Genomic DNA, 17,177 nt, shown 5'->3' with positions numbered 1-17,177 from the left:
TATTTTTCTATTTCTGCATGAGTGTGTTAGACTTGTCAGGCACAAAAGCAGAAATGACGGATAAACCATATTGCACCAAGAATGTTTCATAGGGGAATCTCTTTAGCTCTGACAGATGTGACAGATATGGCATTGCTACTTCAGGAAAGAAAACTGATCCCTCTAGGCAAGCCCATATCTAATAATTATGAAGGAAAGTTTTGTTATTTGTGCCTTAAACAAGCTTGAGATTATATAAACTTTTTGGATAGCAACATGTTTTTTTTCTGTAATTTCTTTTAAATTCTTACATACAGAGAGCTTTTGATCACTACGAAATCACCCTCAATTTTTACATATTAACAGGGCTTTCATTAACACATGATTGTGACTGAACATAGACCAATAAGCTTGTAAGATTAATCCTGTCTCTTGCAACACTGTCTCTGGGCTAGATTTTTTCTTTATTTAAAATATACTGGGGAAATGACAGAAACAACTCTTGATTTACGCATGCTGTAACAATGAGAGTGTTTGCAGCAAGAAAACTTTGAAAATAAAAAATTCACCTAACTCTATGAACTTCCGGGGGATAGTTCTAGAAAACAGTGGCACACTCTTTGCCACTAGAGACATAGTCAATCTACTGTAGAGATGAAAAGTTCATTCATGTATCTTTATTTTTTTTGCAGTGAATTTAGGCTTATCCCTGCTCCCTTACAACAAAACCTTCTGCTATTTATTCCTCCTACAGACCACAGCCAAACCCAGGGAAGAATCCAGAGATCCTTTGAAAAGAACAGTTGTCAGCACTGCTCCTTCTAGCTTTCTAGTACAAAGTGTTCAGAGAAGAGTGTGTAAGCACTAGGAATGAGGATGGTTTACTAGCTCTTTTGCATACAGCAAGAGGCAGCATATCTGCAGCATTTTCAATTTTGAGAAGGCTGACTGACCAATACTAAATCCTAGCTTAAAGAATAGAAGGCAACTTCTAGTTCTTTACGTTCACCTGCCTTGCAAGTGCCAGGGGCAGGAATTAGAGGGCTCAGAGATTCCAATTCGTGTTATACATGGGACGCAGAAATCGAGTACAAGTGCAAAATACACTTTTCATTTCACGAATCCCTGGAAAAGCACTAACCCAAGAAGGGAAAAAAGGGAGGAGGGGGCAAGCTCACAGCCCACTTTCGGACTTCACTGAGCACAACCGACTCCTCCCCTCTTAGACACATATCTACTGTATCACCACATCCAGCCAGGGACCTTAGTGTGCAAAACAGCTGAAAGCTACCCTCAGGATGAGAGCAAGGCAGCTGGTGTGTGGAATTTGGAGTCTGTGTTTCACGCTCTGTCTTTTCTGCATCTTTCTTCACCAAACGACAGCTAAAAGAAAACTGAAGTTTGTGTCCATAGTAAGTAGATAGTTCATGGGCAAATGGAATTTCTTCAAAACCTGTCACTTACTGCTCTTCTTGTACTCTAGGGTAAGGGGGAGGGGGCACTTTTTGAATATTTAAGTGTTTCCTGCATATTCAAAATTCATTATTGCATTGTACAAAAAAATCCCCAATTTTAAATAAGATTTTATAATTTTGTCTCCTTTGTGCAGTCCTAGATGAACTTAACTTTCTGGATTGACAAAGAATGCTTTTTTTATAGCACTAAGCGAGGAATCACATAGGATTCTTTTTTAAGTTGTAAAAGAGGATTTCATAACTAAATATCAGCTGTGCAAAAACCCCCTTTACCATGGAAGAGTTTCCACTTTTCCAGTGGTTTCAGTGGATTAACACGCAAAAAAAATTTCATTATGTGAAACCCAAACAAGCGTACAATGACATTGAATAAGCAACATAGAACCAGTGCTGTGAAAATAATGCTATTTGCAATGATTATGACATACTGTTTGTTTGCAAGAAGCCTGAATCTTGTTCTAAACATTGCACATGCTTGTAAATCACTTACATACTTTTTGTTCTGCAGTTTTCAATTTTATTTCTCCCTACTTGGATTAAGAAATAAAAAAAAACCTGGTGTTAAAATTTTAAAATTATATGACACATATCTACAGGAATTATGCTGGACAAGGAAAGAATTCATTGCAGGAATGAAAAATCTTGATGTATCTTTATAGATGTATCTTTTACCTGAAGTGAAATTCCAGACCAGGTTCAATGTTTTCAGAGTAACAGTTTAGTCTGTATTTAGATGTTAGGTGACATTTTAATCACCTCTTGTGATGAAAAAGTCAACATGTGGCTTTTTAAGGCTAATTTCTTCCAAGAAAGAACGCTTCACAGCAGTCAGCCACAGAAACCGTATCTAGAGCAGTAGTTTGGGGTTTTTCCTACTGAATTTCCAGTTAGTCCTACCAAAATATTAATGTTCTAATATTTCTGGAAAATCACTTACATGCTTCTGTTTGTCTTCTATTTATTTAATGTTGTGGTTTATACCTCCTAAAATATATACAACCTCTTTAAAATATATTAAGATATTTTATCATTTTTATAACTTGCAAAAACTTATTTGAGCTAATTACTTTTCAAATGCCAGGAAAAAAAGAAGAGTTACATTTGTCTAAATAAATCAAACATTGTAGCATTGTATTGTAGCTATCGAGACCCAAGAAAAGCACCATGAATATATTTAGCATCTGTCAGATACAGTACTCACTGTCATTGCATATTCCTTGTGACTGCACTAATTATATCCATCACAAAAATCCCAGTAACATGAAGGGAATTCCATCTATTTTATCAGGTATTTCGCCATGGTGATCATACCCCACAGGAGTTTTTTCCAACTGACAAGCACAAAGAAGTTGCAAGGCAGCAGGGATATGGACAGCTTACCAAGGTGCGTTTGCCTGCCTGGGCCAATATACTGAAATATTGGAATGTGGTCTGTTGATACTTGTTTTTTGGAACTTCGTTTTCACTTGGGGAAAGCCTATATTAAGTTGCCATACACAGATCTCCAAAAGGATAGCCAAAGAACTTACCAGGAAGCTACAACTATGAGCAGTCACTGATTTTAAATGAGACTGAGTCAGCCTGTCCTGGTCGAATAGCAGCATATGTTGAGCTGTTTGATTGCAGACTGGGGCCTTCTGGGAGGAGCCAGGCACTGGTGACCACCGCTGTTCATCTGAGACCAAACACAGAGCTTTACCCGTCAGTAGCATAAGGTGGTGTAAGTGCTCACAGACCACCTTCCTTCTCTGCTGAGTAGGAGTGCTTCCTAGCTCATGAACTACTAAGGTCAGTACTAGCAGAAACTTCTTTCATGCTATGCCAGGGAAAGTTGATTTAAAGCTCAGCTATTTTAGTGCAGGCGTTGACGGAATACAGCAGAGCTGAGCTTGCACAAGTATCAGCTGATGGTAGTAACTAGCAGCAGCTAAGGCAACCGCAGAGTCCAGTTGTCCAGTCTCTGCATTAACTGTAATTTATATTAGCTGCCTCCTCCTGTGAATGGAGCCAAGGGTGAACTCCTGTACTATCAGGCTGTAAGGGAATATGTGGGCACTAGGTGGTTTTAACCCTACTTCTGCTCCGCTCCCACCAGCATGACCCACTGTGTCTGTGTTTCATTCCTTTTTCCCCAAGATATGTTGTTTGGATGGAAAAATTCACTAGTTATTTGCCCAGGATTCTGGGAACAAGGCAGCTTCACTGAAGTAGTTTAGATGTGCCAGAAGTCTGGATGTCCCAGATAAATGGCTGTTGTGTATGTGTAGGCAGACTGTGAGGTGTGTGTCTCTGTTAGGCTGCTGTAGAATAAGTTCACTCACATACCTTATGTCCAGTGGGTCCAGCACAATGCACGTGTTTCTCTCTCCTGGGGGAACTAGTCACTTGCCAGGTCTCCACCAACCTCAGAATAGAACAAACTGCCTGAGGGGTTCCTCTTCCTCGCCATTCTTAGGATTCCAAACTGATCTCCAATGCAAGGTCAGGCCTGTTTCCTCTCACGTGGCCTCCATTGAAGAAACAGGAGTAACAGACCAGCTTCCTATGCCGCAACTCAGCTGTGGCTCAATCATTACACTATGCAAGTTCAGCACTACAGGCCAGCTTGCTCCAGGGCATGGGAGGCTTCAAGACCCGGGTGTCAGGATTTAACAACACACATTTTAGGCAAGTTGGGGCAGAAGCCTAGGCCAAGCATATACCCTAGGAAACTGGATGCACAATTCCAGCAACAGAAAGAGGTGATCACATACACACTGTAGGCCGTGTCTGGCACTCTGGATGAAGCCCTGAGTAACTTGGTCTGACATCATAGCTGACTCTGCTTTGAACAGCAGGTCGAACTAGAGACTTCCTGAGGTCCTATTCAATCAGAATTATCTTATGATCCTATGAGTTAGAAAAGGACTTTAGGAAGCAATAAGTAATCACCGTACTTGAGATCCCAGTGCAGAGTAATGATTACATGATCAAAGTCGAATATATTTTAATTTAGGCCAGGAAACACCAGGTACAAGTAAAAAGATTACAATATTGAGACCATTACAGGGAAATTGCATGTGATTCTCATGTCATGTGTTTACAAAATTGTGTTGGTAAGTTGAAAAATGTTCAGCAAAGAGCTACTAAAATGCTGAGGCTGGAAAATCCATTTTTCTGTGAGAGTAGAGAATTGCCATCTATTTAGTTTAACACAAAGATTAAGTGACTTGATTCCATCTTATTGATTATTATCTTACTGGGAATAAGATCTGTGATGGTAAAGAATGTGTCATTCAAAAGCATAACAAGATCCAGTGGCTGAAAGCTGAGGACATAGTCAGGCAAGAAACAAGAATCAAATGTTTCACACCGTTGATAATTAACCATTGCAGCAAAATACCTGAAGGCTTGGAGGACTTTTACCTGAAGTCTTCTATTCAAGATTTTCTGTCTTCCTGAAAAATAAGATCTTGCTCAAGCTAAAACCGTAGCCTCCATATGGAATCACTGGTGATAATTCTATGGGATTCATATCCTGGGCGTGTCTTCATGGACAGGTGGTTGCTCTGTCTGCACTCCCAGTTAATCAGTTGTGAGCCAGCAATAGAGTAGAAACCAGACACAGTGTTGGGACATCTCTATGCCTGCTTTAGGTCACCCTGCCCCTCAGTCAGCCTTACTAGCTTGGATAAACATACACATAGCTTTCCGTAGAGCAAAATGCAAAACTGCATCCATCAGGAAGACATATCTAATATTATCCAATACTGTAAACGCAGCAACTTTACTGCTTTTTTCTCCTGTCTTCTTTGCTCCTTCACTTTAGAAAGGAAAAGGGTCTTTATAAAAATAATATGAAATATTATCTCATTTTTTGATTGTAGGGATGGATGCATAGCACACTTCTTGAGCCTCTTACACTATTCTGTTACTTCTACAGCTTGGCATACAGCAACAGTATGAGCTTGGCCAATACATGCGGAGGAGATACTCTTATTTCCTGAGTGTTTTATACAAGCAGTGTGAGGCAAGTACTGGATATGGGAGGGAGATGTTTTTCATGGATGTTAATGGGACTTCCTGAATGCATGAGAGTCTGAACCTAGTATGGTTGGAGATAACTTAATACCAATTGAATTCAATGTAATTTCAAAGTATCCCTGAAACTGTGGCTCAACTTTTATTCAGGCTGATGGTTAACTGAAAAACATGTGAAAGGTTTTTTAGGCTCTGTATCAGGTTCAGATGCCTCACTGTGTACGGCAGAGTATCTATGTAGGATATCTCCAATTCTGCACTTCCATATGGGGTGCAGATACAGCTTAATTTTCATTTAGGGTCTAGCTGTTCAGTGCATACACGATGTCCCAAAGCCTAGATGGTCAAATGGAGTCAGTCTTATGCTTTTCACTAGGACTTCTAAGGGAACTGCTACCATGTTGCAGCTCCCTTGTCCACCAAAATTTTATTCCAAGGCCCTATTCCAGCTTCACTATTTCTCCCTCCCTCTTCTTTCTCACGGCCCTTCTTCATCCCACTCTACTTTGTTCAGTGCATACACGATGTCCCAAAGCCTAGATGGTCAAATGGAGTCAGTCTTATGCTTTTCACTAGGACTTCTAAGGGAACTGCTACCATGTTGCAGCTCCCTTGTCCACCAAAATTTTATTCCAAGGCCCTATTCCAGCTTCACTATTTCTCCCTCCCTCTTCTTTCTCACGGCCCTTCTTCATCCCACTCTAATGCCATCTTCCCCAGCACAGTACCAGTCCCCTTCTTTCCTACCAAGAGAAGAAAAAACCTAACAGAGAAATGACCTTCCAAAACTTTTTTCTTTTTTTTTCTTGCTTCAGATTTATGTTCAAAGCACTGACTGTGATCACACGCTTATGAGCGCTCAGGCAAGTCTTGCCGGGCTGTACCCACCGACACAGGGCCAGATTTGGAACCCCAGAATCCTTTGGCAGCCAATTCCAGTTCACACAGTACCACTGCCACATGATAATGTGAGTATAAACCAGGGGCATTTGCTTTCCCTTCATTATTAGTAAAATACCTAGGATATGAGATGAAGGGGCAAGATAAAGGGCATTGTAAAGGCAATGAAAAGTATATTATGTTACAAGCATTGTGCAAAAAGGCCTAATAAGCTGAGTAGAAATATTGTCAAGAGTTTCCACAGGAATGGACTTACATATCAGAGACCTGGAGTTAACAAAACAGGAAGAAAAACAGAAGTCCTAGGTACAGAGAAAAAGAATTAACCTATAATGTGAGTAAACCACTATAGAAGTAGATTAATCCTAAACTTATCACACACATGACTTTCTTTGTGTGAGAAGAGGAAGCATACCTGTTCTCACTAATGCTTCAACATTTCTTAGTCCGCAGCCAACAGAAAAGACAGAAGAATTATTTTGGGATTTTCATTACAGTGAGAATTGAGTCACAGGACTGTTTTTCATGCACTTTGAAGGTCAGTGCGTGTACTTTGAGGATTGGTGGAAAAAGTAAAAGGGAAAAGTAAGGAGGACTTGGAGCGTTAAGAGCATGAGTTCATAGGTCAATGTATCTCCCTTCTTCAACTCTCATCTTGGAGTTGTATGGAATTGTGTGGATAGCAGCTCTGTAGCCTGTGTATACTTGTCCTAGAGGGGAAAGCTGGGCAGCTGAGTGGAGCTGGAGTTTCCCATTTGTGGAAAACCTATGGTAAAAAGCTAGGAAAGATCAGGAGTGTACAGTATGAGTCCCAGTTTGGGAGAGGAGGTTTGCACATGTCATGCAAGATAAATTGTGTGGGCTTACAAGTCTAGTTAACAGTCTGTGATGATAGGGGAATCAGGCTAAATAGGGACATGGAGCAATGGTTCTCACCTCGGGGTGATGAGAGCATGAAGACGGAGGATATGGAGACACGTGTCTTCCTGTTCATGCACACAGCCTGGCATGGAGTCAGGGGCTGCTTCATAGAATCATAGATGGTGGTACCCCAGCAAACAGTCAAGAATACCTGGCCAGTATCAACTCCACTAGCAAACTCAGCAAGCAGGTGCTCACCTCATTCACATCTAGGGGAGCAAGTACGTTTATTCAAACAAATCAACAAATCATAAAGTCATGAACACACACACACATTTTTCATACTTTTTTCCAACTATTTGTGTTTTAACTCTGTTCATCTTTACTACATATACAGGCTAAGCTTGAGACCACATGTATCCTACTACCCAAAAGAAGTGTCCATCATTTATTGGTAAAGTCACGCCTGTTCATGAATCTATAGTTATAATTCACAAATACTTTTCCACCTTCTGGAATAGATAGATGTTATTTCTAAAAAGATCGAGGAACTGCTGTGAAGCTTTCCAAGCTCATTATCCCTTCAGGACTCTCAAGTTCTTTTAAAAGTTCTTTTAACTGTGGGACTATATAGATAGAGCTTTATTACTGGAAAAAGGACAGAAAGCACATTAGAGAAAAACACTATGAATATATCAGTGTCGAATCTTGTTTTAACTTTTGTTTAAAATTTAACACAAAAAACTTCAAACAAGTTTAGCTTAGGTAAATGAATTAACAAATTCTTAAGCTATCCCAGTCACATGTAACCTTTAACCTTCATATGTCTTGAATTAATGAAAGACAAAACTGAGTTATAGAAACTTCACAAGTTTCTACGATTAGCTGAACTAAATGAAGCTATGGTAAGTCCAGTTAATACAGCTGAGTATGCACGAAGACTTCTATTGCAGTCCAGCTGCTGCTTAGTAATTTGTGCAAAAAGGTGACGGTGTGTTTAAAGAAAGACTGAACACAATGAGTGAAATCATCCCTGGGGAAGCCAAGCACAAAGCAGTTTGTGAGGGCTTGTGTTAGTCTTCTGTCAAGGGACAAATTTCATCTTGTGTAAATGAATCCTTTAACTTTGAACTACTGCAGCTATTACTCCTCTGAACATTTAAAGATTATTTTGTAAGTAGTCATCAGTATGACTCTTACAGTCCTGAAGATGAATATCCTTGAAAACTACATTCCCAAATTATTTTTCAGCTTGTCCTAACTAGTGCAGCCAATCTGAACAACAATCCTGCAAGGGTATATTGAATTGCAGAACAAGAAGCACCTTGCCTAACTAACATTTTGCAATTTTCTTTTCAGTTGCTATACTTACCTTTCTCACACTGCCCAAAATACAATGAGCTTCTGAGAGAAACCTTTGCAACAAGGGATTTCCAAAAGCAGCTCAAGCAGTACAGGGTAAAGTATTTTCAGTTCTGGAAATCTAATTAAAATGTAATGTTCTGTCAACATTATCTAACAGGTAGGTTTAAAAAATGGCAGTTAATATGCTCCTTCCAGATCTCTAATCTTCACAGTGGGTGTAGACAACATACCCAAAAAACAATTACAACATTAGAGATCCAGCTGGACTGGGCTATTCCCATCAATTGAAAATTGCAAGTCATAGAAAAGATAAATTATTGACTACCTTGCAAAAAAAACAGTCCACCTACCTTCTAGGAGAGCAGACAAAACAAAAACTCAGATCAAATCAGTGCCAATACCTCTCAAATCACTCCAATCTCTCTCTCTTTACTTCCATGTAAAGCAACTCCTCTGACGTCTCTGTCTATATAGCTCTCTGCTAGTTCAGATTCCTCTTCCACCACAAAACGCTCACAGCTCAATTCCCCAGATTTTCTGTAACAGCCTCAGTGCTTTCCTCAGTGCCTGTTCATGTCTCACACCCAAAGTCTTCATTCGGGTGCTCACTTATGTTTCATTCTTGCCTCTGTAAGGTATCCTTTCTTTCTCCACCATGAAAATCTTTGCAATGAGTATGTAATCACTTGTCTATTCTGCTGCAACCTTCTTCACAGTTTTATTCAAACTAACACTATCAAACTCACCTGTTTTTCTATAATCTTTAACCACTAACCTCAGCCATCTATCTCCGGCTCTGCATCTGGGTATTATATGCAAGTGAATCATAATTCCCAGTTTTACTGAATTTACATCATACCTCCCTTCTGCTCAATACCAACGCCAGAATAATTCTGTTTATCACACTTCCTTTAAGCACTTTTTGGATTTCTGCCTGACTTCCTCATATAGCTGTGTCCCCTCTACTCTAACCCCTTCTGAACATTCCCACCAAGCATAAACCACCATCATACTTCAACTCTGAACAGATCACCAATCTTGTCTAGATGAATAGGCCAAATTCTCTTACCACTAGGCAATGGTTCACTGCTTACGTGCAAAGTGCAAAGACTATCTTGTTTCTAAAAATTAGTATGTACTAGTATGGCAGTGTGTAGAAATTATGTAAAAAGGCCCTGTATACTATAAGTTTGCTTTTTTGTATTCCAGCCATTTCTGAAGTTTTTAGCCACTCATACAGGATACCCATTGAAGAAGTTGAACACTGAAAGAATTTGGAAGCTCTCTGATACTTTACAGTATGAGGTAAATAATATAAAGAAAATTCCCAAGGTCCAATAGAAATACTTACACTTCCTCAAAACTGGTTTTAGCTCTTACTTCTATTGTTTGTAGGACATCAAAAGAGGGTAGGTCTGTGCTTCCAAACTTTTTTGAACCACAGACTATTTTCAGCTTCTTCCCCAGAAACCCTCACCTAACATCAAACTTGCAACTGAAAATCTTGTAAAGACACTATGACTGTGTGAGGCTGCTATGGGTTGTCCACCACTATAAGGAACACAAACCAATCGCCTACTAAATCCAATATTCTGTCAGGGACTGCATATGGAGAATTAGGCAAAAGCATATCTTTGGATAAAATTGTCGTTACTCCTCCAAACCCTCTGTGAAGACAGAGATATACAGCAGTAAAATTTGTTGTTGGCAAAGAAACATAAGCATCCTTCCATAAAGATTTTATTCAAATTGTATAAGCAAGAGAAGTCATAATTTGCATATTGACAGTAGTGGTCAAAGTATTTTCAGGAATTAAGCAGCCATTGGAATGACACAAATGGCTATTTGTGCAAGTTTGGGAACCTGTTCTTAGCAAAGGAACCATGCACATCACAAAGAAACATGGATTTTATAACAAAAGGGATACTGTAGTGCCCAACTGTCATGGGTATCTCAGTCCCACAGTCTGGTACCTCTGACTGGCATTTGAAAAAATCCTGTGTGCCCTTAATTTAGCAACAAGCCCCACTTCATGTCACTTCAAAGTCTAGACTTATCTCACCTGAAGCAAGTGAAAATTGCAGTTAAAAATTTATTGTTGCAGGCAGCATTCGCTACAAATGCTTTAATGCATAATTATTTTTAAACTCAAATATTAATGATAAGTTGGTCATCAGTACTGAGATATCCCCTAGAAAACTGTGGCAGTTTTAAGGTGGATTTCACAAGCAACATGTAATACTTGGGTGTGATGCTAATGAATTTACACCTGTCCTGCAGTTTCTTCAAAGGTCCAACTTTGGTCAAAGCAGTCTTGAATGGAATGTTAGCCAGGGCCATAAGTTAAATGAAATGTTAACATGTTGGGACACCTCACTGTAATTTCAGGGAGGTCACCCTTCCATATTTTCCAAATGCAGGACAGCTCAGGACCACAACTTTTTATTTCAATTGTTACATCGTACTGAGAAATCTGTGTCACCAGAGAAATGTGCAAAATTGACAGCTCCCATCAGGGATTTAGCTTAATGCTGGAAGACCAAACCAATTAGTTGGGTTTTTCCTTCTAGTGTTAGATTTGGTGAGCTTTGGTCTTTCATACTACTCAGTGAAGACTCTGGGTGTATCAATTAAGATACCTGCCATAAAAGCCACACTCACCCTTTCAAGCATACAAAGAGAGCTTTCTTACAGAGTTTTTTAAACACAATTCGTTAAACTACAGTAGCATGTATCTCTCTGTATTTGTTATTATTGGCTAAGTATCATCTAACTGTCAGGTAACCTGGAGGCTGAGGTGCTTGCTTGCCTACAGCACTGTCTTAAATAGCACGCAACTAGCCAATCCTTTCCTCAAGACACAAATCACAATTGTTTAAAACAGAAAGTGATACATGGTGACCTGAGCTGGTATAACCTAACATGTTCTATTGTTTCACTTGTTTAAACAAATCCTTTAAGTAGTTAGCATTTTCCTTGGAACTCGTTGTTACAATAACACTCCCTCTGGTGAGCTCAGTCCAATGGCTCACATTCACAGAGGTTACATTGATCTAAAGGAAAGATACCAATCTTGTTTAAACAGGAATTCAGGGTAGTGCAAACCAGAAATGTTGGGCATATCTTTCCTTCTCACAGTTGGGACCATTAATGTATCTTGAGCTGTGTCCCTAAGGAAAGACTAATCCATTCCACTTCAGCTTCAGGACTGTGTCAGTATCCAATAGACCTTGTATATGTAGGTATGAATTCCTTCTATATGTCTAATCCCTATACATATACCTCAAACTCCAGTACATCTGAATTACAGCTATACAGATCTCATTTATATTTCAGAGCTACCAGCCCTTAAAATCCTGACATCTGTATAGGATTTGTTTCAGTAAAGATCTCAGATATATCTCAGTAGACAGCTGAAAAAGAAAGAGTCATAAAGTGAATTTTTTGAACCTGACAACTGCATTAGCAATTGGCATAAATAATGCTAGTTGCTTTTTGCAAAATAATTTTTAGATTATATTTCCTCTCCTTGTTGAACTCTTCCCTTCAAATTTGCTTTAAGCCATGCGATGCTATAAATAAGAATTCTACAGCTGTCTAAATGCAAAATACAGTCATCATTTTATTATAAAGAGAAAATGTTACTTGAGTGAAACATTCAGAATTTGTTCCGACAAGCATTTTGTGCCAGAACAAACAACATTTAGCAGTAGGAATCAGTAAGAAAATCACCATGTTTTCTTTCTTCACTGTAGGATATTAACAATTACACTTTACCTGTTTGGACTACTCATGGTGTCAGGACCAAGCTGATAAAGCTCTCAGAATTGTTACTGCAGGCGGAATTTGGGTTCCACAAACAAATACAAAAATCACGTTTGCAGGGAGGTAAGCCGAATTCTTACCCCATTTAAAACCAAGAGTAGAATGGGAAAGAAGAAAGGGCATATAATTAACACTTCTACTGATTCCATAGTAGAACTATGAAAGATGCCATGATGGGGATATTGGTGATCAGCACCGAAAGATTTTGATTAATGGGAAGAGGAATGGTGAGATGAATCACAACTATCCTAATCCAACATTATAAAGGTGGTACCATTTTGGTTACACTGTATAAGAAATCCAAAGTAATATACAGATTCTTGCTGGACTGAATCAAGTCTGAATTTTATGTAAATCACCATGCTTAACTTACTTAACAAAATATTATTTGTAATAATCTCTAGGGTGGTAACTTTGTTGCCTAATGGTCTTCATATTCCATTACTGAGAGTACTAAAATGAAATTATTAAACTGCATCTAAACTCAGCAAATAGTAGCTGAAATATAAAAACAGTTTATACCTTTTTAATCATTCATTCTCCTCCATTCATCCACTGTCACCCTTTGGGCCTTGTTTTTGTTTTATATGGACACTGTACTGTCAGGCTCTGTGAGCTACAAGGACAGATCACATATAAACATGGATTAATTTGCTTGCCTTCTTGGAGCTCCAACTTACAAAACTAAGCACCAAGTTCAAACCCCTGCTCTTGCTTTACTAACAATTGCTATTAAAAAATGTGCCAGTAGCTGAAGACAATACATGTGTCTAATTCTGCTAGAGTGTATCGTTCTCATTTTAGGATTTTAATTTGTCGAGATTCCAACCTTATGTTAACATACTAGCACAGCCATTGATTTAATTCATACAGTTTGTCTTACAACTTTTCAGCAGTTAACATTACCAAAACACAGACAACCACATAATTTAAGAAGACCCAGAGTCCAAAGGATGTGCTCTTTCTTTTTCTCTGGAAATCAGGAAGTCAATGGAGTTACACACAAGAGAGGGTAGTATTCATTACCGTGCTCTTCTTGCACTGTTCTGCTGGCACAAAGCAGCTGTGAATGCACTGCTTGAAGCTTTTGAGGTTATTAGGGATCCCCAAAACATTTTACACAGAAGCAAAATAGGCCCATTGTTCATATAAAAAATAGCATCAGAATTAACCAGGGCATTCTGCACAAATTACCTATAAAGTCAATTGAATAAATCTGGTGCACTTAAAGACAGATTGTGTTAAAACTGTAACAAGTGATACAGATGTTAACACAAGCATCCCTTTCATTGTCATTGGTTCCCCATTTTCTTTCAGGTATTCTTTTAAAAACTATTCTAAAGCATATCTCAGATGCTAGAAAGCCTTCACACCAGCAAAAAATGGTTATGTATTCTGCGGTGAGTCCTTTCAGTTTCTTTTCTGCTCCCTTTCTGCAGTTATTAAATGCAGTGAAAGCCATGAAACTTTATTTTCTTCATGAAATACAGCTACAAGCATTTTTTTATTTGGTTAACCTTAGAATCATAGAATCATAGAATCATTAAGGTTGGAAAAGACCTCTAAGATCATCAAGTCCAACCGTTAACCCAACACCTTAAATATCATTGGATTATTTTCATTCTTTAATGAACAGAGACTACTTTGAAACCTGCAGCATTCCATTTTCCACCTGATGTCATGGCTTGTTTCATTGTAATATTGTTTTGATTGAGCAGAGAACTGGAAAAATCATGCCTCATGTTTTATTGAACCTCTATCACAAAGATAGTTTAGAAACAAACCTCTTGCTTCCCGCAACTTTTTCAGATGCGAAAGAAAAAAAAATGAAAAATTAAATTAGTTATTTTAGAAGTTCTTATGAAGGCAGTTACTCTATTGTGACTTTAAACTTTTGTTTAGAATGTGCAAACACTGTCATTGGAGAAGGAAATCTTTTGATTGCTCTCGGTAAAAAGATCCTATTTCTAAACTGCAGTTAGATTATGACCTATCAGGTACATATCAGACAAAGAGCTTACTGATCTGATCTCAAATACTGTTTACTTAACGTGCAAAATCACTAGTTCTTTTTAAAAGAAGTTTTAACAGCTCCTACTTTGATAAGAACTGCAAGTGACTAAGACTTCTTAAATATTTACATATATGTATACTTTATACGTGCAGCATTTCAGTTTGTACAGCCATAAAAGGACAGTATTTGCTTAACATTGCAGAGGGCAAAGGGCAAGTATTAATGAGGCCACACAAGTAATGTTAAGTGGACAGATAATATGCTGGACATATTGTTAAATAATGGGTACAAGCAATCATTTTCAATAGGCCTTTCATTAAAGATTTCTTGTATTTACAGCATGCAGCCACCATTGTTGCCTTACAGATGGCACTCAATGTCTTCAATGGGAAATTGCCTCCTTACAGTGCCTGCCATTTTTTTGAACTTTACCAGGAAAAAAATGGGCAAGTATCTGCAAGCTGTAGTGTTAACATATTCTTTTTCTAAAAAGCAATTTACTGATACACCAGACTAATTAAACTGGATGCACAAGGTTCACTAAACAGGAAAAGATAATAGACTGATTTTAATTATTAAAATTGGACTCAATTTAGCAGTTATTGCCAGTAGCAGAATCACAGCACCGCAGCCTGAAAACCCTCTATATATTGCTTCATTACAGTTATGAGAGGTTTTACTCTACCTTTTTCTCTATTTAACTCCTTGACTCTCTACCAAGAAGACAAACTACATGCAAATTGATGCTGACCATCTATTGTTTAAAAAGATATCTTCAGAGTACTAATGATACATATTAATAGCCAGACACAAATAAGCTGGCTAAAAGTTTGTCCCAAAGCACTATCACTACAACACGAAAAGGCTGTGTGGGTCTGCATACCTAACTTTATTCTGACCCTTCTGTATTTTGCAACAGGCAATACACCATAGAGATGTACTATCGGAATAATTCTTTGAGAGATCCTCACCCCCTCAGTCTCCCTGGCTGCAAATTTCGCTGTCCACTGGAGAAATTTACTCAGTTGGTCTCCCCAGTCCTAGTACACCATTGGACAAGAGAATGTAGGATGTAGGACATGACATAAAAAGAGGTAAGTTAAATGCTTTGGGCATATGTACCCAAAAGTAAAGTCAGGATTACATCCTCTGCCAAGAGCTCATTTGAAGTAACAGTCATTTTCATAAGGGTCTGGTCTGAAATGAAAAATATTCAGATCCAGTAAGACAGATTGTACCCATGGCCATAATTTCTACTCCATTGATACATTTATCTATGCCAGCCCAACTTTCTGGTGAAATGGAATCTAGGCTGATTAGATTTTAGGGTACTATTTTTCATGGGTTTTTTGGGTTTAGTACAGTCAAAAAGACCTTCAGCTACTGAGGAAGCAGATACAAATGCACTGAATTATAACAATTCACCTTATCTTCTCTAACTGTATTTGTCCAAGCTGATTAACAACATTATGCATTCCCTTGATTTTAGGGGATGTCTATTCAGAGATCAAAACAGATTAATATTGAATAGTATACCATACTGGTACTTACCAGAATGTCAAACATATACAGACACACATTGGCATACTAACACATTCCCTAGTAGGTTGTCTGTATCTCCATATATTAGGATGTCTAACTTTCCATTTTGACACTGATGGTATCTGTGTTTGCAGAAAGAGGGAACAGGAAGGCAGAGAATTACATTGTCTCTCTTGTATCTAGCTCTATATTCCTTAAGGGAGATGAAAAGCAATCAGGCCCCAGGATTCAAAAGTGTCCCCACTTTTTTGATGATCAAATGTTGTACTTAATGTTAAAAAATCCCATATGGCTTTCTGAATCACTGATCTCAAGAAGAATTTCAAATGCCAGAGATGAGAAGAATGCAGGCAAGCCAACTCACCTAGTTGCAAATAATTTCCTGTTAAATATCTTGAATCCATGAAAAGACTGGAGATAGCTTAGCCAGAATGAATGAATAATTAGCAACGAATGATTCACTAAATAAATTTCTTCACTATATGCATTGCTCACAAACATATCAGGAAATTACCACATTTAATTGCAAAAGGTAATTTGTCAAGGGGAGGGGGAGGTTGGTTCTGACGATTTTTTTTGGCCAAGCAACTAATACAGTCATGGAAGATAGTGATAAATACTTCATGTTTATACTGTGGTGCTTAGTAATCTAAGCATTGTGGAAATTAGTTCCCCTCCTTCACAAAGCAAACTGTGTAACTGATCAAGTAAATAAACAAAAAAATTATCATCATGTAATCAAAATTTGGCACTAATAAAGACACAAATATTTAGCCTTTAAGTTCAACACAAAGGCTGCACTTTGTTTCAATTCTCAAATTTAAGTAGAAGTTAGATGCTGTTCAGGCATTTTACACCAAGTCCAGCATCACTGCTCACGACTGCCTTCATTAGTAATCCTGAGTGCTGAAAGCACATATGGACCACCAAAGAGATTACAACCAAAACTGACACTCCAATCAAAATATTTGCCATACTGTCATATCAAAATTTGACACTTTCCCCTATTTTATCCTGGTTCAGAATGGTTACATCTCAGTAACTGTTGGGGCCAGATCCTAATTTTGGGGCTCATAACTCTTTTTCTGCCAGCAGAAGTTTTAAACTCTCTGCCATTTATGAGTGGCGCTTGGGAAAATGCCAAGGCACACTGCCCCACAGCCTGCACAGTGCAGCACACTGACTGAGGGACTGCA

At 38.4% G+C, this 17,177-nt stretch overlaps 1 protein-coding gene across 1 annotated transcript; it reads left to right on the top strand.

Annotated features, from left to right (window-relative positions):
• The first annotated feature begins 1,113 nt into the window (after positions 1–1,113).
• Positions 1,114–15,515, top strand: LOC104082647 (prostatic acid phosphatase-like). The gene is made up of 10 exons (XM_009585850.1): positions 1,114–1,391; positions 2,743–2,838; positions 5,377–5,463; positions 6,290–6,442; positions 8,595–8,693; positions 9,810–9,905; positions 12,356–12,488; positions 13,743–13,825; positions 14,779–14,885; positions 15,359–15,515. The coding sequence occupies exons 1-10, from the start codon at positions 1,278–1,280 to the stop codon at positions 15,513–15,515; spliced, it is 1,125 nt and encodes a 374-aa protein (XP_009584145.1). The 5' UTR covers positions 1,114–1,277.
• Positions 15,516–17,177: the final 1,662 nt, after the last annotated feature.

The sequence above is a fragment of the Fulmarus glacialis genome, unplaced genomic scaffold (genome assembly GCF_000690835.1).
Source record: "Fulmarus glacialis isolate BGI_N327 unplaced genomic scaffold, ASM69083v1 scaffold2889, whole genome shotgun sequence".
NCBI classification, from domain to species: Eukaryota; Metazoa; Chordata; class Aves; order Procellariiformes; family Procellariidae; genus Fulmarus; species Fulmarus glacialis.
This window is presented reverse-complemented; position numbering and strand designations above follow the sequence as displayed.